The sequence below is a fragment of the Lissotriton helveticus genome, chromosome 3_1 (assembly GCF_964261635.1).
Source record: "Lissotriton helveticus chromosome 3_1, aLisHel1.1, whole genome shotgun sequence".
NCBI classification, from domain to species: domain Eukaryota; kingdom Metazoa; phylum Chordata; class Amphibia; order Caudata; family Salamandridae; genus Lissotriton; species Lissotriton helveticus.
In genome coordinates this window covers 1,953,919,525-1,953,945,815 of record NC_136061.1, presented here as the reverse complement: position 1 = coordinate 1,953,945,815, position 26,291 = coordinate 1,953,919,525, and the positions used below count along the sequence as shown (strand labels likewise).

Here is a 26,291-nt window from a genome sequence, read left to right as displayed (position 1 = left end):
CCCTGGCCCAGTGCATCATGGGAACAGGGCAGACCAGACTACAAAAGCCAATTCTTACACTGGGAAGGAAACAAGCTTCCGGGGACCGGTTTCTGCCATTTCAGGCGTCTTCGGCCCGGCTTGCTTGAATCCTGATGGTGCAATGAGCAAGGGACTCACATCTGAGTATACCCTTCCACGCTTAGGGTGGACAAAATTATTTACAACAAGGGGTGGTGATGGACAGAGTCTCTGAATTAAGCAGAGTACTCTCACCCAGTCAAGAGATCAGGGCTAGATCCAACACCGTTTTTTAGCTCATTGCACCATCCCAGTTTCAGAACCTGGCTGTATGCAAATTAGTCTGTCCCTGGCCCAGTGCATCATGGGAACAGGGCAGACCAGACTACAAAAGCCAATTCTTACACTGGGAAGGAAACAAGCTTCCGGGGACCGGTTTCTGCCATTTCAGGCGTCTTCGGCCCGGCTTGCTTGAATCCTGATGGTGCAATGAGCAAGGGACTCACATCTGAGTATACCCTTCCACGCTTAGGGTGGACAAAATTATTTACAACAAGGGGTGGTGATGGACAGAGTCTCTGAATTAAGCAGAGTACTCTCACCCAGTCAAGAGATCAGGGATAGATCCAACACCGTTTTTTAGCTCATTGCACCATCCCAGTTTCAGAACCTGGCTGTATGCAAATTAGTCTGTCCCTGGCCCAGTGCATCATGGGAACAGGGCAGACCAGACTACAAAAGCCAATTCTTACACTGGGAAGGAAACAAGCTTCCGGGGACCGGTTTCTGCCATTTCAGGCGTCTTCGGCCCGGCTTGCTTGAATCCTGATGGTGCAATGAGCAAGGGACTCACATCTGAGTATACCCTTCCACGCTTAGGGTGGACAAAATTATTTACAACAAGGGGTGGTGATGGACAGAGTCTCTGAATTAAGCAGAGTACTCTCACCCAGTCAAGAGATCAGGGCTAGATCCAACACCCTTTCTCACTGCTCCATCAGGATTCAAGCAAGCCGGGCCGAAGAGGCTGAAATGCCAGAAACCGGTCCCCGGTAGCTTGTCTCCTTTCTGGTGAAGAATTGGCTTGGTAGTTTGGTCTGCCCTGTTCCCATGATGCACTGGGCCAGGGACAGACTAATTTGCATATAGCCAGGTTCTGAGCTGGGATGGGGCAGTGAGATAAATAACGGTGATGGATCAAGCCCTGATCTTTGGACTGGGTAAGAGTGGTCTGTTTAATTCAGACACTCTGTTCATCACCACCCCCTTTTCTGAATCGTTTTTGGCCACTATAGGTGTGGCAGGGTATACTCAGACATGAGTCCCTTTCTCACTGCTCCATCAGGATTCAAGCAAGCCGGGCCGAAGAGGCTGAAATGCCAGAAACCGGTCCCCGGTAGCTTGTCTCCTTTCTGGTGAAGAATTGGCTTGGTAGTTTGGTCTGCCCTGTTCCCATGATGCACTGGGCCAGGGACAGACTAATTTGCATATAGCCAGGTTCTGAGCTGGGATGGGGCAGTGAGATAAATAACGGTGATGGATCAAGCCCTGATCTTTGGACTGGGTAAGAGTGGTCTGCTTAATTCAGACACTCTGTTCATCACCACCCCCTTTTCTGAATCAATTGTAAAAGAAGACACTGCATTCCCTAATCACAGGCTCAGCGCATGCGCGAGTAAGCAGCGCCTTCTGAAACGCCGTCGGATTGTGTCAAGCAGTAACGGACTGCCGACTCCGGTAAGCAGACACATGTTTTCTGCTCATCTCCCCTTAAAAAAAACCCGTCTTGAATCTTTTGCCTATTACTTACCCCTTATTTTCGCTTCAGCCTGATTCCAGCAAATTCCCTCAGCGCTGACGGTGCAAACGAAACGAACCCTCTTCAAGAGTGCTCCATCTCTAATCGGGTAAGAGGCTTTTCGTGTTTGCCCTTGAACAAATGCTCGCCCCCTATGCGGTCCAGTTTTAATTAAGTGTTTCCACTTACAGGACAGCCACCCCCCCTCACCATTTACAAGCAAGGACACAAGATTAATCATCCCACAGGTACCCGCCTTACGAGCATTTGCAAATAAACAGTTGCTCATAATGTTTGTGCATATGGCATCTTAGAATACAAAACAAGAGCTGATATATTCTTTCCTGTTTATCTGTTTGTGTCTTTGGATTGATGTCTATAGGTGATTCACTATCTTCCACTTTTCGATCTGCTCCCTTTGGATATATGCTCCTTGTTGGTAAGCAGAGGTCTTCTTGGGCGTTGTAGTGCTCGTTTTGGTTCTGTTTTCAAATAAAAAAAAAATGAAAAAAACTGTGTACATAGGTTCTTTTCTTTCTTTTCCTTGCAGAGTAATCTGGCCCTGATGAGAATCCCTTCAGAACCATAGGGATTTGAAACGCGTAGGCTCCCCTCTTCTCCAGCGTCTGCTTCCATCTGTCCATTGCCTTAGTGTTGATTTGTGGCTACACTTGGTTTTGTGATTTACACACTGATCAATGTTTAGTTACTATAACTCAATGGATTCTAATACAAATTAATGTATGGTGTAAATAATTGTAAATACTTACATTTCCATTCAGCCAGCAGACCGAATACTTAACCTATTGGTTTATTCTTTATCCCATCTAGGTTTAGTATTGTTATTTTGAATGTATGCATGTTTGTGGTATGACTGTGATATGATTGACTGATGATTGTATGGTTGATTTTATTGCCCTGGTTTGTGTCCAACTACTTTCTCCTTTTCATTCTGTATAGAAAAAGTTTCTGTTCTCTGACAGTACAGATTGAAAGTCAAAATGAATGTACTCTTTAAATTCTATGTTTGTATAATAAAACAGCTATTAAATAGCATTTCCCATTTTTTGATCAAGTGACTTTTTATGGTTGAAAAAATATACTAACTAAAATATCAGTATTGGCATTTCTATTTTGTTGTATAGTTTGCAGGCTCAGCCTTACTGATTAGAGCTTACCCCAGTTGTTCTGCGTTGTGATTTGCATATAGCCATGTCTGAACTGGGGTGGCAGAGTGGGCTAAAGAACGGTGATGGATTAAACCCAGATCTTTTGACTGGGTGTTAGTGTTTGATTGGTTCGGATGCTCCGTCCATCACCACCCCCTTTTGTACCAAAGTGCTGGAATGGCACAGGTACTTTCATTCACCTATGTCAGCAATCAAACAATGTCACTAGCTGCCTCAGTTTGTTGCTGGACCCGAAGCGGGTCTGCACTCTATTTTTATTATGTAAAGAATGAATCATTATTCACTACTGATACAATAAAAATTGACCACAAAACAAGAAGGGTGTAGTATAGCTGTGGAGCCCATAAAGGAGAGCCGCCACTGGTCCAGTGACACCTATCCATCAAACTAATCCATTCATTCAATCATCCATCCTTTCACTTATCCATCCCCCTTCATCCATCCATTTAATCATCTACCCATCCTTTCGCTCATCAATTCACCCTTTCGCTACATCTATCCATCCTTTCACTCTTTCCATCCATCATCCTCTCTTTGGCTCAACCATCTATCCACCCTTTTACTTAGCCATCCATCCATACACCCATACTTGTACCCTTTCACTCAGCCATCCATCTATTCATCCATCCATCCATCAATTCTCCCTTTCACTCATCTATCCATCCATCACCTAGACCTCCGTCTACCCTGACTTTCACTCATCCATCCATTGTTTTACTCATCCATCCATTGTTTTACTCATCCATCTTTGCATACATCCTTTCACTCATCTATCATTTTGCTCTTCATACATACTGTCACTCCATCATCCATCCATCCACTCATCCATCCATTTGGCACTTGCTCTAAGGAGTCAACTGCAAAAAGATAGGGGGGCAACCATTATATGACCAGTTATAGCATATGCCGGAGGAGCAGCAGGAAGAAAGGGAATTATATAATGTAACACGGTATATGCTTTGGGAAGTCCATTCAGCTACAGCAGGAAGCAGCCTATTGGAACGGGCATCATACTGGCATCCATAGTATATGGTCTGCAGGGTTTATCCATGTGCGGCAAAGGAGCAACCCATAAGGATGGGTAGTATACGATCGGCTCATATGAGGGAACATTATACAGCCAGCCATAGTGTATGATCTGAAGAGTTCATCAAAAAAGGAATGGGCATTATCAATCAATCAATCAATCGGGTTTATAAACCGCGCTACTCACCCGTGAGGGTCTCAAGGCGCTGGGAGGGGGGGCAAGGGAGGGGTGAAGCTCCTGATAAGTCGTAGAGCCAGGTCTTGAGGCTCTTCCAGAAGGTGTGCAGGGTGGGGGAGCGCCTGATGTTGACTGGGAGCTTGTTCCAAGTCTTTGCTGCGACGTAGGAGATGGCTCTTCCACCTGCTCTGGTTCTACGGATGCGTGGGGTCTCTGCCATGGCGAGGTCGGCGGAGTGGAGGTTTCTTTTGGGTACGTGGAAAAAGACTCTTTCGTTGAGGTATTTGAGTCCGATATTGTGGAGGGATTTGTAGGCGTGGGTGGGTAGCTTGAAGGTTACTCTCTTCTCGATGGGGAGTCAGTGGAGGACTCGTAGGTGCTGGGCCATGTGCTCGTGTCGCAGGGTTCTGAGGAGGAGTCTGGCAGCGGTGTTCCGGATGGTTTGGAGCTTGTGTAGAAGGGTTTTGTTGATTCCAGCGTAGAGGGCGTTGCTGTAGTCCAGTCTGCTGGTTATGAGTGCGTGGGTGACGGTCTTCCTGCATTCAGGTGGGGATCAACCTGAAGGTCTTGCGGAGGATGCAGAGGAAGTTGAAGCAGGTGGAGGCGATGGTGATGATCTGGCGGGTCAGGGTGAGGGAGGAGTCTAGAATGATGCCGAGATTCCGGGCGTGGTCCGTCGGGGTGGGTGGGCTACCAAGGGCAGGTGGCCACCAGGAGCTGTCCCACGTGGTGGTTGAGGGTGCGAGGACGAGGACCTCTGTCTTCTCCTAGTTCACTTTTAGGTAGCTGTCGCTCATCCAGGCTGCGACGTCTTTCATTCCACCTTGAGAGGCGGAGTCTGGTGTCTTCGGGGTTCTTCGTGAGAGAGAGGATGAGCTGGGTGTTGTCGGCGTAAGATTCTATGCTGAGCCCGTGTTGTCTGACGATGGCGGCGAGGGGGGCCATGTAGATGTTGAAGAGTGTGGGGCTAAGCGAAGATCCTTGGGGTACTCCACAGTTGATCTCTGTAGGTTTGGAGAGGAAGAGAGGAAGTCTGATCCTTTGGGTTCTGCCGAAGAGAAAGGAGCTGATCCAGTCTAGGGTGGTTCCCCGTATACCGGCGTCGTGGAGTCTTGCTGCAAGAGTGCGGTGTGAGACTGTGTTGAAGGCTGCGGAGAAGTCTAGTAGGATGAGGGCTACAGTGTGGCCCTGGTCGAGTCGCATGCAGATGTCATCGGTGGCGGCCAGGAGGGCAATCTGGGTGCTGTGGTTGTTGCGAAAACCCGACTGGGAGGAGTAGAGGATGGCGTTTTCTTCGATGAAGGTGGTCAGCTGGGCGTTGAATCTTTGGTGACTTTGGCTGTGAAGGGAAGGAGTGAGATGGGCCGGTAGTTTTTCAGGTCCGTCGGGTCGGCCTGAATTCATGTATTCATGTACAGTCTGTGCCGGAGTGGTATGGAAAGAATAATTCTATTACCAGCCATAGTATATACTTTGAGGGGTCTCCTGGAACAGCAGTAGAGCAACTATTATATGATTAGCCATGATATATGCATGAGGAGTGACAGAAGCAACACACGGGAATGAAAAATGATAATGCCAACCTTGTTCACAGATCAGAGGAGTTCACCCAGGAGCAATAGGGAGACACCCATGATAATGGGTGCTGAAAATCTCCAGTAGGTGGACCTGGTCCGAGCACTGTCGAGCCATCGATTCACACCCACATGCATCCATGAGCAGTACCGCAGCCTTCTGTGCCGGATGTACGACATTACAACGCATGCTTTTACATCGCATGCTTTTACAACGCGAGTTTTACAACGCATACCATTACAACGCATAGTGCTTTGGGGCGCTGGATAGTGAATTATTTAATTTACTATTCCAACTCCAGTCCCCGTGGATAGTAGGGAAGGTGTTGGATAGTAAATTAAATATATTCCCTATCCTAGAGCGCCCCCCAGCGCAATGCGTTGTAATGGTTTGCGTTGTAAAAGCTGCGATGTAAAAGCATTGCGTGGTAAAAGTTGCGTTGTAAGTGATGTTTCCCTTCTGTGCCATAGTGTTCAGCAGGCGCGCAACACCCTTTGGAATCAAAGGGCTTCAGCCCCCCGTCGTGTGTGGCAGCTCGGGCTCAGACGGCTCCCGGGCACACACTCAACCGCACCCGAGCACTTCACAGGTCTTTAAAAGACCATGTGCATGTTAATGAGGCTTTGATGTGGCCGCCACCGATGACATCTGCATGCTACTCGACCAGGGCCACACTGCAGCCCTCATCCTTCACCCCTTCCAAGGGCCCCTGCAGCTCCACTCTGCCTATTGCATTAAGTTTCATCCCTCCCGAAATTTTTTCTTAGCCCCCCCGAAATGTGGCTCTAGTTGCGCCTCTGGTATTCAGTGCCTAGTGCCCAAAGAATCAATACCTATTGTGCCCCCTATTGACATTGAGTTATGCTCAGACATTCACTGCTCATTGCACCCTCTTATGAATACAAACTGTGCCCAAGCTCATCGTGCCCACTTCTGTCCCCATATGAAGCCTAGGCTCTCTGGGTATATTATGCCCCCTTATAGCCACAACTGGTGTCCAAGTTATCAATGCAACTAGTGTCAAAGGCTCTGGCTCTACACATCCCTTTTTGCCCTCGCCTAGTACCAAGCCTAGATGCCCAAGCACCCATTTTTTCCACATGGGGAATCTTTAACCTCTGGGCCTTTCCCGCCATTTCTCCCGACCGCATGCCGGTTAGCCAAGCCTTCTATGCACCCATTTGCACGTGTCTAGGGCCCTGACTTTTCCACCAGCTTGCGTCGCCTTGTGCCAAGGTGCCCCATGCCCACCGCAACCCCATTTGTCCAGACCTTCTGTGAACGTCCCTCCCCCAATTCTTTGACAGCCCCAGCGCACAGAATCAGGATACAGCACGTATTTCAATGGCAGACCTGTACACCTGCAGAGACACGGATGGGTCTGCTCGACGGAGGAACAGCTGGCGGTCGATTATTTGGCATCTGTGGGTGAAGAAGCGGCTTGTGGGCACACGCGGCGGCATCCATCTGAGGCACCCTGCGAAACAGCGGAAAACACAACCTCATTACCAAACATTTACACAGGAACCAGGGCTGCAGGGCCCATGAACACACCCCGCTCCTGGCAACACACTCAGCAAATCTGTTCTTATTCGGTTCCTTTGTTAGCAATAATAATTTATACAGATCCATTGTGTCCCCACTCTGCAGACGGCTTGGAGAGGAACTAGGAAACAAGCGCATTCCTCTCCTCATAATTACAGCCCTGTCTGTCCAGGCAGCGAGACCTGCGGGCATCCACTGAATATGTAAATTGGCATAAAAATACCCGTGATGCCCTTCATCAATTAGAAATGGAATTTATCTTTCCTTCTGAATTCTACTTGGCAACATCGAAAAATAATGCTGAAATCTCAAAAAATCGACGAGACATCATCGATGGGGACAATTTAAAATGATTCATTTTTAACGAATATTTAATTAAAAAAAATCAACATTTTATACTGCGGTCTGCAGGATTCCCACGTCTCCAGTAACCCCACGCACATCCAATAATCTTTCCTCACCCGCCGTTCTTGTTTTGGGAACTCTGAGCTTTTGGCACGTACTATTCCCAGTAACCATACCGGTTATTTTAGTGCTTTTTCCTGGCAAATGCTACACAGTAAGCTTACCTTTGCCCATCCCTTCTTTGCCATTCCCCCTCCACTCAATGCATATACCCGACACTCATCCTTTCTGGCACCCCCTGCTCTATTCCACTATCTCTATTCTCCTAACCCTAGCAGAAACTATGCCCCACATTTCTTCCAGTCATACTTCCTCATCCCTTCATTCTTCTCCCCACCTTGACGACTGATTACATTTTGTTCTGCTGACCTCCTCTCAGCAGCGCCTCTCTTACTCCATCTGAACAGTCAGCAAGGCTCACTGACCCCATACACGATCAAAATACGTCTCCATCGAGAATCCTAAAGCCCTCTTTCAGGTGCAAAATTCCAGCCTTCCACCTTCAATCGCTCAATCTCGCTCAGATTGCCACCTTGTCACTCAAGGGAAATTTGACTTTCCCTCTCATCCGTTTCCATCCTGTTCCTTTAGGATATACATCCTCTAACTTCACTTGTCAGCTGTCTTTGAGGAAGATGGAAAAAAGGCCTCTCATTGAACGGTCTCTCATCTCTACCCCTTTGGCAAATAGTCAGGCTCCAGTCTCCTTCGCTTTTAGCATACCCGCAGATCTGCAGTTAAGCACCACCTAGAGATGGTGACCGCACTAACTCCCTGGATCTTGAAATGCTATTCTTTAATGAAACTTGGCCTACCTACTACCCCCAGAGCATCAAGGACCCTTGCTCTATCAGTCGACTTCACCAGGAAGGTAATCCTGGGGGCGGCGCTGGAGAATTACATATAATGACCACAACTTTCAAATGGCATTCTTATCCAATTGGATTGCTAGACCTTGAGCCTAACAATGTCACTATTAATGGGGAAAAACACATTTACTACAAGCCTAGTAATAACCATACATTTGTTGTACAATGTATGGAATACATCTCTGACCAACTATCCCCTCGTCAGGCAGTTCTATTCTGGGCAACGTCAACCTCCACCAATATAATCTCACCAGCTCTGTTGTCTCTCACTTTTCTGTTTTCCCTCCCAAAAGCAACTTTATGCAGTACTGAAACATGCCTAAGGGTGGTAAAGGTGCTGCCTGTGATCCTGTGGTGACGAAAGAGGGCGCTCTGACAGGATGTATCACTCAAATTTCTTTCGCCCTTCTTTTCACCAAGACTTCGATAATGGGCCCACATAAAAACCTGGACGCAAGATATCAAACCCATCCACCTCTCAAACTGTGCACCTTGTGTCTCGGATAGCTTACTTCCTATTTCCTTAGGACAGGAAGTTAGCTGTCTTGCCTTTCATTATATGAAAATCATGCGTTAATGATTTTGCCTCACTCGATGAGAAACGACTCAAGACAAAAAACATCAGCTTCCAGTCGTTAAGGGACACAGACGAATGTGTTGCCAAAACCCTGTAGCTCGTTTTATGCAAAATCCACAAAAACATTTTCACAGCAGAGGGCAACAAAATCGGATGTCAACTTGACTGTGCCAAACATACATTCAAACGGTCTTTGATATTCTCATTCAGGGGCCGAATCTTCCTCTCTCCTTTTACGCTGTGGACCCAGGCACCAAATGTGAGGAATTAGCTCTTTTTGGTGAATTTAAAATCCTTAACTTCGACGCCTCTCTCACAATCTCCACTCTGACCAGCCTTTCTCCTCCCCATTACTGAAGAATATCTGCTAATACCCGTGCACTTTATAAGAAATAGCTCAGAAGGAGTTAATCAAATCAATTTCTAAAACAAATCCTCACACCATCCATCACTGGATGTCCAACACAGGACCAAGAAGGCTAGGCCAGTGCCACATTTGCTGGATATCCACATAAGATAAATTTCCACAGGATAGATCCAAATTAAGTTAATTTACATGATCAGCAGCACTCCTGAAGGCCTGGCAGGGATCTGCCTACTGGACCTAAAGTGACCTAACCGAACCCATCCCTGCAATCCTAGTACTGAACACAGCAGACCACCTAGACCCCTTTATTAAAAAAACACTACGTATTAAAACACCGTCCTTGATTGCGCTCCCAAAATCTCGAATTGTGCCTCTCTCTGCACTATCCCTTCTATCCTTTATTTCAAATCTGAATATGAACACTTTATTTTTAAACATATTTCTCTACTCCACTTTACCTTAATTTCCTTTTGTGTTTCTGCTAGTTCTACTTTATCTTTCTTTGTCCACTCCACAGACCCCTGGTTTTGGTTAATAGATTAGATTAATGTTACCTTTCCTAGATCAACCTTCTTGTACAAACTTTATGTATGTTTTTTGTAAACTGGTTTACGGCTGATTTGTTTTATATTTATTTTTACCATTCTTCCAGAGGTACCCTCTCTACTGTCGTTTAACTTACATTGGTACTTATATTCTCCTCGTTTCACTGTAAAGCATCCAGATGTGATGACCTTTGGGTCTGGCGCAAAAACCCCCCAAAAATAAATAAATTATATGTCAGGAGAATAATATTTTTACGGATCTCATGATCGACATCGCTTTTTACGCTAAAATAACTTAAAAAAAACACATGGTTTGCTTTTCTAAATGCCATTTTCAGTATTTTTAAGAATGGCCTTTTTTAGGTCTCGCCTAAGCCATCGCGTTTGCAATGCTTTGGCGAGATATAAAGTAAGGGGCATTCAAAATGCTCCCAAAGTGCGGATCGGGTACAGTGAATGTGCGCCGGGCGCGTGCACCATTTGTCCGCCTGCTGATCACTTTAGCGGCCGCTTTGATGTTCTCAGTGAGCCACGCGGCCACTGATAACACCAAAGCGGCCGCGAAAGTGATCACCATTTGCCATCCTCTGTGTTGTTGCTTCTATTAAGTATTTACACCCTTCTTTTTTTTCAGCTGATGGTGTAATAATTATTTCCTAAATTGCTAATATTTTCTGCTGTTGCTTAAGCCAGTTTCTGTCACCGCGGTGTGTCAGTGCATTTATTCACCAGTCGGTCTAATTTGTACTTCCCTTTTCTAGCTTGGGGTTATTGCTGCTCTAGAGGCCACACTCTCTGTTCACTGCGATAATCTCTTTCCTTGCTTATGCTTCTTGTGTTCGTTCCGCAAACGTTCCTTTCGCAGCAGCTTTTGAGATGGCGCACCTTACCGCACACACTGACAAGCACATTCTCAGCACCACTTATATGCACATGGGGTAAACACGTTTGCCTTAATCTCTAGTGTCATTTGTGTTTATTTGACGCTAACCTGTCATTTAAGACAGGCACCCCCTTTTAGACACCTCACGTCCGCCCTCATAATCGTATAGTGCTCAATATCTCTGTGTGAGGCACCGAAGCGCTTGCCCACGCGGGCAGTAGGCTACGCCATGTAGAGTGCGTGGTTTGGAATTTGCTATTGATCCTATGTTGGACTGCTGCTGTTCCCATGTGCGTGAAGACCGCCCAGGCGGGTGATATTGTGTTGCGGGACGCAGGCGCAGCCCTTAGCAGTGCGTTGAGTGAAATGAGTGCGAGTGAAATGAGTGCGAGTGAAAGAAGCGCAGCCAGTGGTTTTCAGTACACTGCAGCTTTGAGCAGCTCTTAAATTACATTTAATAGCCTGCATTACATAGAAACCAAACACTAGGTGAGAAGCCACACATAGGTTACTAACTTACATTGCAACCTATAAAAATAAAGGGCTTCTCTCTTTTTAATTCAAATGGATGACCTGCGTCCTAGCACTTTCTTTGGCAACCACGTTGTAACGAGGAGCAGTGCAACTTGGATTCTGCATTGGTGCCAGCTTTCCTGACTGGACAATTAAATCTTCACGACAGCAATATCTCTCACTCTTCAACTCGTTAACTCGCTCACGACGCCAGCCCTGACCCTCTGTTCCACCTCTGTTAATCCGCTCTGTAATCTCGAGCTGATTTCGCCTCTTCACATGGGATGTGTGGCCTCCCCGGCGGGGTGACACCGCCTGGTACTCCACTGTCAAATGGCCCAGTGGAGCAGAACACTTTGTCACCTCAGGCTCATGTCCCCTCTCCCACCACGCGCCCCACCTAAAAACGAAAGTGTTCGTTTTAACAGGCTGTGAGACTTGAGTCTGTCAAGCAGGTAAAGTGTTCCTTTGAAAGTGTTCTCTTCTTTACAAAGCACTCGACTCTTTGAAAAATTCCCGTTCAATCATTGTCCTCTTTGCTTTGACTGCCAGCCAGAGGAGAGCTTTACAGAAGTGGACACATAACCAAGGTGAAACGGACTTGGGCCAACAAATTGTATGAGGTCGGCCAGTGATCTTGCGCCAGCGAGGATTAGGTGCGACCTGACCACTGAGCACACTCCTAATTCCTGACTGAAAAGTGATCAGTGAACAACTCACTCTTAATATTGAGCCCACTTTTATTATTGAACTCGTCCTTGCCCCTTATCCCAAACTCTTCTAACTATAGCGCATAAATAATCTTGCGTAGAGGTGCACTACACAAGTGTTGCCTACCTCACCACCTCCAAAATCATTATGATTTTTCACTTTGACATCGGTTCAACTGGTGGAATAAGCCACCTCTAGCCACGCCCTCTCTGCCTTTAGGCACTTTTAAACACACTGGGCTTCAGCTCCTCCACCCCCCACACCTCCCATTGTGTGTGTCAGCCCGGCTGAGACAGTCCCGGGCACACACAGCCACACCAGAGTACTTCACAGGTCTTTAAACAAGCATCTGCAATGCAATAGGTCTAGCATTTACGCGAGTTTGAGCTATTGGCATTTTAAATGACCATGCGCACCGCACCATTTGTCCGCCTGCTAATCACTTTCGCGGCCGCTTTGATGTTCTCAGTGAGCCACGCGGCCACTGAGAACATCAAAGCGGACGCAAAAGTGATCACCATTTGCCACCCCATCCCTCATCCCACTTCCTGCTTGTTTTTCTCCTCATTACTGTTTTGCCTACTGTCTTGAGGTTTAAGTAATACAATGTTTGCAATCTACTATATGTATTATTCAACCTCTTAGGTCTCCTCTCATACATGCCCCAGGAACAAATTTCTGCCACCACATATTTACATCTCACTCGCAGTCCTCTTACACCCCCTCCTTGTCTGCTCCCCCTCTCATGTTAGACCCCCCTTATCCTCCTTTCTCCTCCTCCCTCTATTCCACCCCTTTCAGCAAGTTTCCCCTCTCGCCCGTTGCCATCTTTATTGTCCTTTTAACCCCCCCTCCCCCAACTGACCCTCGGGTTTGAGGTGTGCCCGAGACTAGACTCCACGCTGCCCCTCGTCCACGTCTGTAGGCTCTTTTATTTGGGTGTGTTGCTTCACATAAGCAGTGTTTAAGCTGCCAATAAAACACTCAGGCAGCCCCCACCATATGTAAGTTTAGCCAACTATCCGCAGTAGCAATCTTCACACGTGAGTTTGTGTTATCAATAACTAATGCTGTGTTTTTACGTTAAATACAGAGCGGACATTACGTTACTGTCTGCTATAGTATGCACCAGTAACATTAAACCTGTGCTAAAAAGCTCTCAAAGCCTCCAGGCACTTATTTATAGATCAAAGACGGGGGTGGGGGGCTCTCAAAGGAGCGTGGACATTGTAATTAAGGGACTGGCTCCATAAAAACACACAAGCTAAAAATCTGTGCTTATCATAGTGTCTCGCTGGAATGGTATTTTGCTGCTTCCGTCGTTGCTTCCAGATATAGAACACAAAAAGTAACTTTACACCTACAACAAGCCAGGACTATTGGCTTTCTCAATAGCTATTAGATGCGTAAGATAAATAAGCAACAACTGTGGCTTCGTTGTATAGACTATTCACAATGCTTCTGTTCAATAAGCAACAACTATGGCTTTATTGTACAGACTATTGAAAATGCTTCAGTTCTGAAAAGATGAGACTGTGAAAGACCTTCAACGAGTCTCTTTAAAGTTACATCAAAGGCAGTGAAGGGTGGCACTGCTGAGTTGAGTATTTTTTTAACTCGGAGGGTGAGGGCAAAAATAGAGAGCCCTGTCTCAGCACCTGCTTTTTAGAACTGCCAGTGCTGAGCACCGGCAGGACCCGGCACACTTAAGGCATGCCACTAATTATCACACAATGCAGACAAAATGCACCTCGCTTCAGGGAGGGTTCTTCGTGTACAGTACACAAAGCACGTCCCATAGCATCTACTGAGCAGCAACAGAAGAGCTGCCAACGGCAAACACTAGATACAGATCGGCCAAATGCTCAATTTTAACCCACCACTCCACCTGGAAAATGAGCTCACACACGTGTAAATGCAATACAATAGGTTTCACATTTACCAAACTTTTAGCTATTGACATTTTTTTGCCATTGTTTGCGCATATCCTCCTGTCTCTTCTCGAGTGCGTGTTACCCACCACAACCACACACACATAACCACAACCACACACACACAATCACACACAACCATACACACACAATACACAACCACATACACACAAAACTACACACACGCACAACCACGCACACACAACAACACACACACAGCCACACACAACCACACACACAACCACAAACACAACACACACAGCCACACACACACAAGCACACACACAGCCACACACACACACAGCCACACACACACACACACAACACACAACCACACACACACACAACCACACACAACCACACACACACTCAGCCACACACACACACCACACACACAAGCACACACACAACCACACCCAACTACACCCACACAACCACACACACACAACCACACACACAACCACACAACCACACACACACACAACCACACACACACAACCACACACACAACCACACACAAGCACACACACAACCACACACAAGCACACACACACAACCACACACACACGCACACAACCACAACCACACACAGCCACACACAATCACACACAACACCACACACAGGCACACACACAACCACACACACACAAGCACACACACCTACACACACACAACCACACACACAACCACACATACAACCACACACACAACCACACCATCAGTGCACACTTTCATCAGGCACAGACACCATCAGTCGTCAGTGCACGCTTTCACCGGGCACAAACACCACCAGCCGTCAGTGCACGCTTTTACCGGGCACAAACACCACCAGCCGTCAGTGCACGCTTCCACCAGGCACACACCACCAGACGTCAGTGCATGTTTTCACCAGGCACACACACACACACACACACACACACCATCAGCCTTCAGTGCACGCTTTCACCAGGCACACACACACCACCAGCCGTCAGTGCACGCTTTCAGCAGGCACACACACCACCAGTCGTCAGTGCACGCTTCCACCAGGCACACACACCACCAGCCATCAGTGCACACATCAATTGTTAAGCATCCACAATTAACTATTGTAGCAATCGCAGTATGGCGCACTTTACTTTTAAACATATTCATCTAAAGCGCAGCATGCCACCATTGCAACGAAAATAAATACACATTTTTTTGGCCTACAATTTAGAGACTTTTGTTGCAATTGGTGTTGCAATATTTAGCAATGCCATTAGCTAAAACTTAATTAATGCGAGGCCTATTGGATTGCAAATTATTGTTATTACTATATGTTACAGTGTATGTGTGTTTTCAGTTGTATTTTTATTGGTCTGCGCAAAACACAGGCAGAGGTTCTAAGTAAAAAGAATGATATTTGTGTGTGAAGACACCGCATACAACCCTTTCTACCTTTTCACCTTCTTTCACGGACCTTAGCACTCAGTAGGTTCCCATCAGATCCAGAAAACACTCCCCATTCCAGAGTCGCCCTACATTGGGGTCGCAGGGTATCAAGGAACACACAGAACTGCATGTCGCAGCTTCTTGTAAGAGTTCTGAAATGAACACACTGATTCTTTCTCTTCTCAACTTGTAGCATCTCTTAAGCGCTCCGCTGCAGATTAGGGTGTTATGAAGACACCTTTTGTCTATGGGAAGGAAATGGGCAGCCTCCAGTAGCCTGGTAGTCCGAGAGTCATTAATATCTTAAAATGTTGGATTCGATTAGCCTCTTGCCTGTCAACAGAAGAACAGAAATCACAGCTGCAGATGAATGGCCACTCCTAATATCGGTGGCCTACGTTGAAGAGAGAGTTTTAGTGATTTTGCTGAGGGCCATGCAGTCATTTAGGCCTCCCCAGCGCGAGCGCCTGCGCTCAGGAAGGGTCATTTTCTTACTGATTGCAGGAAGGTTCTCATATGTTCAAATAAGAGTCTCGGTGGATAAGCATGGAGTGGGACATAGGAAGTATTAGAAATTGCTCTTTTGGCGTTTTGAGACTTTGTCGCAGCCCACTCTCAAGAAGATTGATAGCCACTGAGAATATTCTTGGGATTCAGTTGACATGATCAACTGAACTCCAAGAATATTTGGGAGAATTGGGAGAGTTCGCAACAGGCCAGCACTTTAGAAAATATGGTAGGGCAAAGACAGTCTGTCAATTTTAACACAAAACTAAGACGAGTAGGTCACATATCAAAGGTGGCCTGGCATGTCTACCTCCGGCTACACGAGGCTGTGACTGAAGTTTTGGGGTATAAGGGATTGATCTCATCTACAGTGGTTCTTCTCGAGTCTGTCCCTGTGACTGGTGGGAGAAGATAGGCATCAGCTCTGGAGGGAGCCAGGTGACAAGCCAGTAGCAGACCTGCCTTTTTACGTGTCTGTAACAGGTGGACTCTGGGCGGCGATCTGTAGACTGTAGAGTGTTAGAAATGGGGGTCTCGAGTTGGCAGAGGTAGGTACCTGTAAGCGGGACCGAGGAAACAGAGGAGACAGTTAGCTTTGGTAACTGGGGTTTTGTTGGTTTTAACAGTTTTTTTATCCTGGGATGGGGTCTGTAGTATGGAAGCGAAACCTCTTGATCCTTCTCAGGGGACCCGCTCCCTCTTAGGACTCGCCGTCGTCTCTCCAGGGTGTCTCGGGCTCGTGGGCAAAAACAAACAAAGAAAGAGAAGAGCTATTTAGAATGGGGTGCATATATTTATAGTGTGCAAGGGAAGGGTGTGAGGAGGCACTCGGTGCAGCAAACCTCTAGGTTATTCGGGTGCCGGTAGTGCTCAGGAAGGGTAGTGCGAGGGACTTCGGTGTTTGTCAGGGCGGCTTTAAACCTTTCCTCCCAGCCCAGCCCGCGATACGAGAACGTACTTGTGTTAGCCACACTTCTCCTGAAGTGTGGCTGGGCGGTGCGTGGTGTCGTTGGCCCCCTGGCTCCGGTAGACTTCGGACTGGTATCTCCAGGCGTCCTCCTCCACTCTCCGGGCTTGGTGTCCTCAGTTCCTCCTCTGCTTCTTTCTTCCTCCTCGGCACGCTTGTCTCCTCCGCTGCTGAAATCTCGCCCTCCTCCGGGTGTAAAACACACCTCTCGTGCCTGACTTCCGGGATTTTCAGTGTCCGCATCTATGACGTCATCTAAGGGGCCGGCATCTCCCGAGAACTTGGCCCAGTTAAAGAAACAGGGCCCCATCTCGGCCTTCGGCAGGCAGAACGGGGAACTGACGTGGCTCCAGGCTTCCAGTTGCTGTGGGGAGAGAGATGATGAGGAGCTTTTGGTAAGTCCGGAGGGTACCGTTTCCCCTATCATGCTCCCAGGTCGGCTCTCCTCATCACAGTACCTTTGTCCAAATAGGGACGCTTCCTCTCAGGGTAAGGGGGATACACACTTTAGATAACCCATGCTCACCCCCTGGGTACCTTGGCACGAGCAGACAGGCCTATCTCAAAGGTAATGTGTAAAGTATTTGTACTCAAGACATGCAGTAATACAGTGATAACACCACAAATGGACACCACACCAGTTTAGAAAAAGATAGTTTCTTTATATAAACTCAACAAGACCAAACTGGCAAAAATCCAACATACATGTAATAAGAATATGACTTTAAAAAGGTTTCAAACAACTAGGTTCATTGAAATCTATGGATGCGTGATTTCTCTCAAAGTACCTGCAGTTGTGACAAAATTCCCAAGGCCAAACAGCCGCAGAGATGGGAAGCATTGAGAACACAAAGAAATACGTCAGTTCCTGAGACCATGGGGAGGCGATGCAGCAGTTCTGCTGCATGCAAGAGAAGAGATGCATTGTGTCCAGTCTGAAGGGGGATGGGCAGAAACAGAAGCGCGGAGGCCGTATGTGTATAGTATTGGAGTGTTTTTTTATTTATTCCAAATTATTAACTTAAAGTATACAATTGGGAGCTCTCTCCAAATAATATATCAGTGTATAACAGTGGGGTTCTTTTCCCAGGTAATGTCTCAAGGTGAGCAGAAGTACTTTCACTTATTTCTTCTTTTGGTTCCCTCAAGGCGTTCCGGTGTTCTAGAAGGGGTTCCAGGAGGCCCCCCTTGCTGCAACTCTCCAGAGTTGCAGCGGCTCCAGTGCATCCTCAGGGGACCACCACTCCTCACTCCTCGCTCCACACGTCCGGAGTTCCCTCAGCTTCGGCTTCTCCTGCGTTGGCATCCTCTTCGATGGCATTTTCCCCCGGCGGCGTCTCTCTTGGAGGATTCTCTTCCCACGGCTGCTTCGCTGGTGACGTACTTCCCAGCGGCGTCTTCTTCAGCGGCCCTCGTCGGTTTCCTCTGCTGCTTTTCTCCTCCTCCCAGGATTGTGGATTGGGTAGGCCGCAGCACACCACCGCTTCTGGATTGGTCTGTTTGTTGTGCTGTTTCTTGTTCGTCCTGAGAAAACGAATAACAGTCAGTTTTCATTGTTTGTTTTCTCTCCCAGCCTTTGCTGTCAGCGCCAGAACACGAGAGGAATGGAGACCACTGCATTGGCTCAGATGGTAAGTCGGGGTTTGGTGTGGGGGTTCGGGTAGTTTTCTTACATCGGGGAAGTAATGCGTCGACTCCAAGACGATTCTGGTCCGCAGGTGATATGTTGGGAAAACTTGCCGCACAGGTACGATGCATGGAAATCCGGGATGCCGCGGCGATCGATGCGGTGGCATCGAGCGGCACTGAGTCGGTTTCTTCAGCCGCGATCCGTCGATGCATCGGTTCTTGCAGCAGCGACAGACACTGCATCAGTTTCAGCAGTGGTGCAGCAATGCTTGGGGATTCTTCTCGCACGACGGTGCTGCATCGGGAAAACTGCTGCAAGAAGAGTGATTCATTGATTTTCTTGTAGTTGCTTTGCTTTTCCAGCTCCAACAGCAGAAACAACCTCCAGAGGCACAACACAGTAACAGGCATCTCTAGGTGGGTCTAAACTCCCAGCAAGGAAGTTCAGGGTAGCTCTGGGTGAAGTCTTTGTGTCCCTGAGACTTTACAGGAGGCAAGCTCTACTCAACCCCTTGGAGATCTTCCTCAAGAAGGGGGACAGAGCACACAGCAAAGTCCTTGTCCTTTCCATGGCAGAAACAGCTACTGCAGGAAAATCCCAGACAGCACACAGCAAAGGGGAAATACTTCACCTCAGTTTCTCTAGCTCTTCTCCTTGATAAAGGTTTCTTTTGATTCCAGAAGTGATCTAAAGTTCAGGGGTCTGGGCCCCACTTTTTATAGCACACATTCCTTTGTTCTCTAGTGGCAGAGAAGCTTGTTGCCCAGTCAAAACCAGTTCTGTCCTCTCTGGTGCAGCTGCCCAGCAGGAGGTGGAGACAGCATTGCCCAAGGCAGACCAGGCCCATTCAGGTGTGAAAGAAATCTCCTCCCCTACTCTAAATGCAGCCCAGGTCTATTCAGCCCAGCCCTGAGTCATCCATGAAAGACAGGATACACATCAACCCAGCCCCTGCGGTGGTGATCTGAGAGAATGCACGCCCCCAACCCCTGTCATTCAAAAGCCAGACAGTCAAGCCACAAACCAGCAGAGGCACACGGGATGGCTAAGCAAGAAAATACTCACTTTCTAAAAGTGGTATTTTCAAACACACAATATAAAAATCATCTTTACTAAAAGATGCATCTTTATGTTCTGAGTTCAGGCATACTAAACTTTATCTTCCTATCTTGTCAGAATGGGAAGTTATATTTATAAGATGTTATAAATTACTCCTGTGTTATCCTATAGGGCAAGATAGCCTTTCAATGGAAAACAATGAAATTGGCAGTATTTCACCATCAGGACATGTCACACACACCAGTACATGCCCTACCTTTCACATACACTGCACCCTGCCCAGGGGGTACCTTATGCCTACCATAGGGATGCCTTGAGTGTAAGAAAAGGGAAGGTTAGGATGCATTTACCACGTTGACATGGCAGTTAACAAACTGTGCACAGACACTGCAGTGGCAGGTCTGAGATAGCTTTTTCAGGGCTACTCCTGTGGTTGGCACAATCAGTGCTGCAGGTCCACTATTAGCATTTGATTTACAGGCCCTGGCACACTCAGTACACTTTACTAGGGGCTTACCAGTAAATCAAATATGCCAATCATGGCTAACCAATCATGTTCACAGTTTACACAGAGAGGATATGCACTTTAGCACTGATTAGCAGTGGTAAAGTGTCCAGAGCCCTATAGCCAACAACAGATCAGGAAAAAGAAAGGAGGAAGAAGCAAATCGTTTGGGGATAGCTCTACAAAAAGGGGCAAGTCCAACACTGAGGTGGGTGTCTCATTTCTGAAAAGATTCAAGTAACAAAGGTGCCAGATTCTGATGAGAGCACAAAGGAGCCACTCTGAATAAACAGTGTGAAGGGAAAGAGTAGGTCTACTCACCATTTCGAAGGCTGATGAGAATTCTTTTCCTTGGCTTCTGCAGAAGCAATCGTTAGGACACGGCTATTTAATGTATGCAGATACTCTTCGGTGTGCTTCTGTGGAAAAAGGGGAAAGCTCAAACTGTAGCATCCATCCTAAAACTATTAACTCAAATGTGCACGATACACAGGGAAACTATAAGGCTTATGTTCCACATTTACTGAAAGCGTTAGCTAGTCCTGTGTGCGCGCTATGCTAAACTGTGTATGCAAGAGTGAAGGGACACTTCTAGTCTTCTATACTGAAGTCAATGAGAACATCACAATAAGAATGAACTTAACTCATATTGGGTGATGGTGATGGCGCCTTCTGCACTAAGCCTGATGGGGCGAGTCCAGTACGCTAGACCATGACCCTGATGATGCCATAAAGGAATCCTCATGCCAACCGCTTCTTTGTGAAGGGAAGGAAGAAAAGGCAGGGTGTCAAGGCTTTGTGAAGGTGTGGGACATAGTACAGGATCTACATCATCGTGGATAGTTTAACTCAAAGCTATGATGTGGTGGACCTCAACCAGTACGTTTTGCCATAACTGTTCCTTTGCTAGGTTGATATGGACAACTGAGAGGGGGCCTGGCGGTTCTGATGGACCTCAGTGTCTAGGTCACAACAAAAACAAAACAAACATGAACAACATCAATTCACTATGAATTTTGGTATGAGTTAACATCAAGTAGGACACGTAGAAATTCCACAGCATCTTAACGATAAAATTGCAATTGTACGCAGTGAAACAGGCAAGGCATAAAAAGTGTTTAACATGTGCACATGAATTGCTCAGCATAGGTGCTGATGCACTGGGCTGTGTCACTGGATGGATCTGACTTCATGATGTCCCAGGGCAGGGAGTATGTAAGCACAATCTTAAGTTGCAAAACAATGATGGCCAAAATAGTGTCTATGCTGCGTACTCTGAGTCCCAGCTCGGTACGGTGAATGGCTGTTTCCAGGGCCTGGATGTCCACGACCCCACCATCGTCCTGGATGCTGATGTGGGTAAGCCTCTTCTTCAGGTGCCGCAGATCCTCCTGGACCTGAAACAGAAGAACCCAGAACACGTTCTTAATGAGATGCACAGAACTGAGAGGTGCAGCCACAAGAAGGCGCATCCACTCTACCACATGACGAATCCATGGGAGAAACCGAACACACTAGGGGTAGGACAAGATATGGGAAGGGAGCATAACTAGGGTCCAGACGCAGTCACATACTGATTTCTTCTCTGATGCCCATCAATGATGAAAATAACGCACTCACAAATCCAGAGTTTTCACTGGTGAGCACCCACATGCATGCACTAGTGAAATGAATATTTTATTTATCGATTTTGCCTTTTTTGAAGCAGATCACGAACATTATTTCACAACTTGTTTGTTATCCATTCGAAAACACTCATTACCGTAATATATATATATATATATATATATATATATATATTTTTTTTTTTAAGATGACCAACTTTCTTCTCCATCTTTACCCTCAGTCCCCAGGACTCTTCCATCCCATTAGCCATTAGTGATTCAAAGTGACTTAGGATGATATACGTAGTTTATAAACTCTTCTTCCCACCTAATGATTCAAAGTGAATTTAGGCTGGAATATGTAGTTTACAACAAGTCACAGTTAGATCCTCTGGGATACATAAGCTAGTAAACTGGCAAAAAGGGAATCAACTCGGACACTAAGAAACTGATTCAGTGGCACCAGCACGGTCACTGGTACAGTAGCACAGGAACACCAAGACAGACAAGAGGACAATAAAATGGGTACAGTGACAAAGGTGCAATGGCATGACCCAACGTAAGGCACATCAATTTGGCGGGCGGTGTGCTGGCGGACACAAAGTCCGTCTGTCATGGGTCTGCCACAGGCATCCCTTAGGATTGCCTAGTGGACCCACCCCGCATCAAAAATATGGTGGCGGTGCCTAGCAGGCACTGTCCGCCATATTGGGATGCTGCCTCCCCACCAGCCAGTGTTTGCTGGTGAAACCGCCATTCACAGGCAGGCAGGGATTGCATTTGGGGGCCTGTAGTGGGCCCCCTTTGTGTTGGGGGAGGTGGGTATGCACTGGGGGGTACCTATGGTATCCCCCTACATTTCCCTGCACCAGGTGGCAGGCACCGCGTGGTGCCTGCCACGTAGTGCAGGGAAATGCAAAGGCTGTATTTCTGACATTGCGGGGGTGCTGCAGCCAGCAGCGCCCTCCACAATGTCAGAGGTATACGATGCGACTGCCACGGTGGCGGTCGCATCATAATCTCAATGGGGGGACCGCTGCAGACGGTTCCAAGCCCCCACATGATGGCGGACAGACGAAAGTCCACCCGCCATCGTAATGACCCCCTAAGATATTGATACTATTACACAATACCCGAAATGTCACATGACAAAGGGTCTCAGAAGCCCAGACACTTGCTTGGGGGATGTGACAATAGTGTATTGAGAGGTAAGGGAGGCACGGACATAAGGACACTGATATGGAGTTATTGACACTGAGACTTTGACACTACGACATGGGTGCTACAATACTAGGTCAATTTGACATTTAGATGGGGAAGTTCGCACTTGGGCAACCACACAGGCACACTGGAACAGGCAAAGGGACATAACTGGATGTGGGGATACTGATATATGGAAATTGACATTTGGACACAGCTATGGAACCACTGACAGATGGACACTAGGACACGGTGATACAGGAACACAGGGTCACTGACACAGGTACTGAAACTTACACAAGGTCAGTGACTCTGGGACTAGAGAACACTTGGACACTAATGCACGGAAATAAAGACTAGGCCAGGGCGACAGACCAGGAGTCCACGGACACTCAGACCATATACATAAGAACAAGCAAGTCTATGGCCCGACTAAACAACAATGTGCTCCAACAGCTCTCAGCCCCCAAAGGATGGCAAATAATGCTCATCAACACTTCCTAACATTTACCCTTGAAATAAGGCAGCCTATCAGCTTCCGTACAAGGACCCCCCAGGTTCCCCTCAATTGTGCTAGGACTGCTTCACGTGGAAGAGAAGAGGGGCTTATTTCCCTCCTTGGTTCAGCCTTTTTCACCATGTAACTGCAGTGACTGCCAATTACCTGGTCAACTGGAAAGCACAGTGCAGACAGACCCCGAAAAAGAGACTGGTAAAGAGTAAGTGTCTGGACCTAAAATGCATTACCACCGCCTACTGTCATTGGGCTGCGGTCCAAGGCTCGGGAACTGTCTGGGTGATTTCTTAGCTAGTTCTTGCTTTCTTGACTGGTGGAATTAGGTGCATAGATGCACTCACTTCCTGAGCTATGCCAATGCTCCCCAAACACTGTGTGCCTAGCTTTTCTACCAGTCCTTCTGACTGGTCCATCAAGGTCTCTTCGGTAGCAGCCAGGTACAGTCCGTGCAGCACTGACTGACAGTAGGTCCATGTCTTTTTATGCATTGTGTTAGTGTGCTCATAACTATGTGGCAATGTGCTTAAAACAGCCTTTAAAACCCATTCAATTATATCAATGGCTGTTAGTAAAATGCCATACATTTCCTCGAAGGAGCTTTGAGGGTGTACACACAACCCCATTTATAATAACATTTATGTTCTACTTAGTTTTCATCAATTGTACTGACTGAAGTGCTTTGAAAGCACAATTGGACACACATTTCCTTAAAAATTCCCAATGTCCCTTGCTAACTGTACTTTACAAGGCATAATTTCCTACTAATTATAACAAATAGTTTTAACAGCAGAATAATACTTCAAACAAAATCCACAAATGATGTTGTGTTCTGTAAATTTCTACTTTATTGTATCATTTTTAATAAATATTATTGTGGGGGACCACCTTGCTATCCAATCTGGAGACCTCATGTATCATCTTATTGTTCTTTGGGGCCATGCCGCCCAAAATGTCTACCACTCGTTAGGGGCCTACCATTCAGACGTACCGGAACCCCTGGGTAGCCCGAGCGTGACCCTCGAAGGTTCTGCCTTCCTAGGTGAAAGGGCCTCTAGAGTGACTGGAATACTAGTTTACATCTAACGATATTCCAGGAAGGGTCCAATAAGCGGTTATTGGATAAGGACAAATAATAACTTTATAATATAGGTCACGATGGATTGGGAATCAGGCTGTGGTTTATGAAGTTATTCTGTTTCTTTTCGCTTGAAATTGTTGGTGTTACTCATACTACTACTATCAGAGAAAAAAATAATGATCAAGAATTTTTTTTTTTTAATGGGCCCTCAGCTCTGCTTCCGTCTCTCACTTCTCGGACATGTGGCTTTATGATAATGCAGAAGCTAATTAAAACGTTTCACAAATATGTCTAGTTGACTTTTCAGGCTGTCGTCACTGCTGGAAAACAGAGCAGTCAAGCTATAAACAATCTGCTCCAGCCTGTGAGATATAACGTTCGTGTATAATTAGAATGATGTCATAGTCGTGCGAAACAATAGATGATCTCATGCTAATATTGAACATGTTACATAGCGGCCGCATAGGACTTATGATACCATAGTCAGGAAGCATGGGGTTGAATACTAGGGTCATATAGAATGAGTTAAACTATCATATGTCATACAGGATACCCTTTTGTTTTACCCCCATGCTAAAATATTCCTGCTATCATGTGCTGACTCGACTTGACCGAGCAATCACTAAATAAGATTTGAAAAAGCCCTAAGCCTGGGCGCCCTAGAGGTCGAAACATGTGTTGGCTGGCTGTTATCATATATATTTAATTTACTGAACTGAAATACTCTGCAATAAAGGACAAGAAAAACACTACACCAACATAAACAGTTGAAATCTGTTTTTGTATCTCCTATTGTGAATAACCACACATTATTGATACTCATTTTAATCCAATGTATTGACTATTCCTACATCATTTTATAGAGTAATGGAGTGGACGATCAAGGTCTCTGGCCTCATACCTATTTCATTCTATAAAGCCTTTAAGAAGAGGCCATGCCAGCCCAAGATAAGGCACTTATTGCCTTAGTGGTCCATCCAAATTAAAAAGAATTGGCACTCTTAGCATTTGATTATAGGCTACCCTTATAGTATCTTGGGTAGTTTCCCCAAGGGTCTCCATGTGAAGCAATGCCAGGAGTATTCTGTCTTTTTTTTTTTTTTAATGTTTTAATTGGACTGTTCCGCCTTGGCTGCTTTCAGCTCATAGTGAGGTCTCTACCACCTGTGCCCACACCCTGGAAGTTCTCCATCAATCGTCAACAGCCTCTTTTCCATCAATGCCAGTCCATCATCTATCAGGCAATAAAAAAAATCCTTCAGCTCTCCTCCATCTCTTTTCTGATTTTCATGGTCAACTGTATGGACCGTTATTTATAGGCGAACAGTCTCAAGAAAATTGAATCAGTCTGTACCGCGGGTCCTCAGGGTGACAGTTGCATTAGGCACTCATTCACGGGGAGCACCACAGGCTGCATCCGCCCAGCTCTCCAGATATTCCATGCTGCCTCCTCGCCTTCCCTCTTCAGTGCCATGAAACCACTGCAGTCTCCAGGCATGATAGGGCCATTCCAGTCACCAATCCCCTCCCTGGATCAGTTGCTGAGCTCTACCATTAGGGCGTACAGACTTTGCCTTAGATTCGATGGCTTCCTGGACACTAGCATTCCTCGCAGGCCGGTGCCATCTTGTGTTTCGTCACTGTAGATGGGTGCTCACAATCTCGCTATCAGCACGGACACGCTGCCCCAGATCCCCA

At 46.7% G+C, this 26,291-nt stretch overlaps 1 protein-coding gene across 4 annotated transcripts in view; it reads right to left on the bottom strand.

Moving 5' to 3' along the window:
* Nucleotides 1-26,291, bottom strand: part of IQCH (IQ motif containing H) — an 887,303-nt gene that overhangs the window by 759,737 nt on the left and 101,275 nt on the right. For 3 of the 4 annotated variants that reach the window (XM_078683047.1, XM_078683045.1, XM_078683048.1), the window contains exons 2-4: nucleotides 21,469-21,591; nucleotides 20,516-20,613; nucleotides 7,121-7,244 (exon numbers count right to left, since the gene is read on the bottom strand). In XM_078683047.1, the coding sequence (XP_078539173.1) occupies nucleotides 7,121-7,244; nucleotides 20,516-20,613; nucleotides 21,469-21,591 (345 nt within the window). The remainder of the gene's footprint in view (nucleotides 1-7,120; nucleotides 7,245-20,515; nucleotides 20,614-21,468; nucleotides 21,592-26,291) is intronic. The other variant, XM_078683049.1, reaches the window with a different exon arrangement.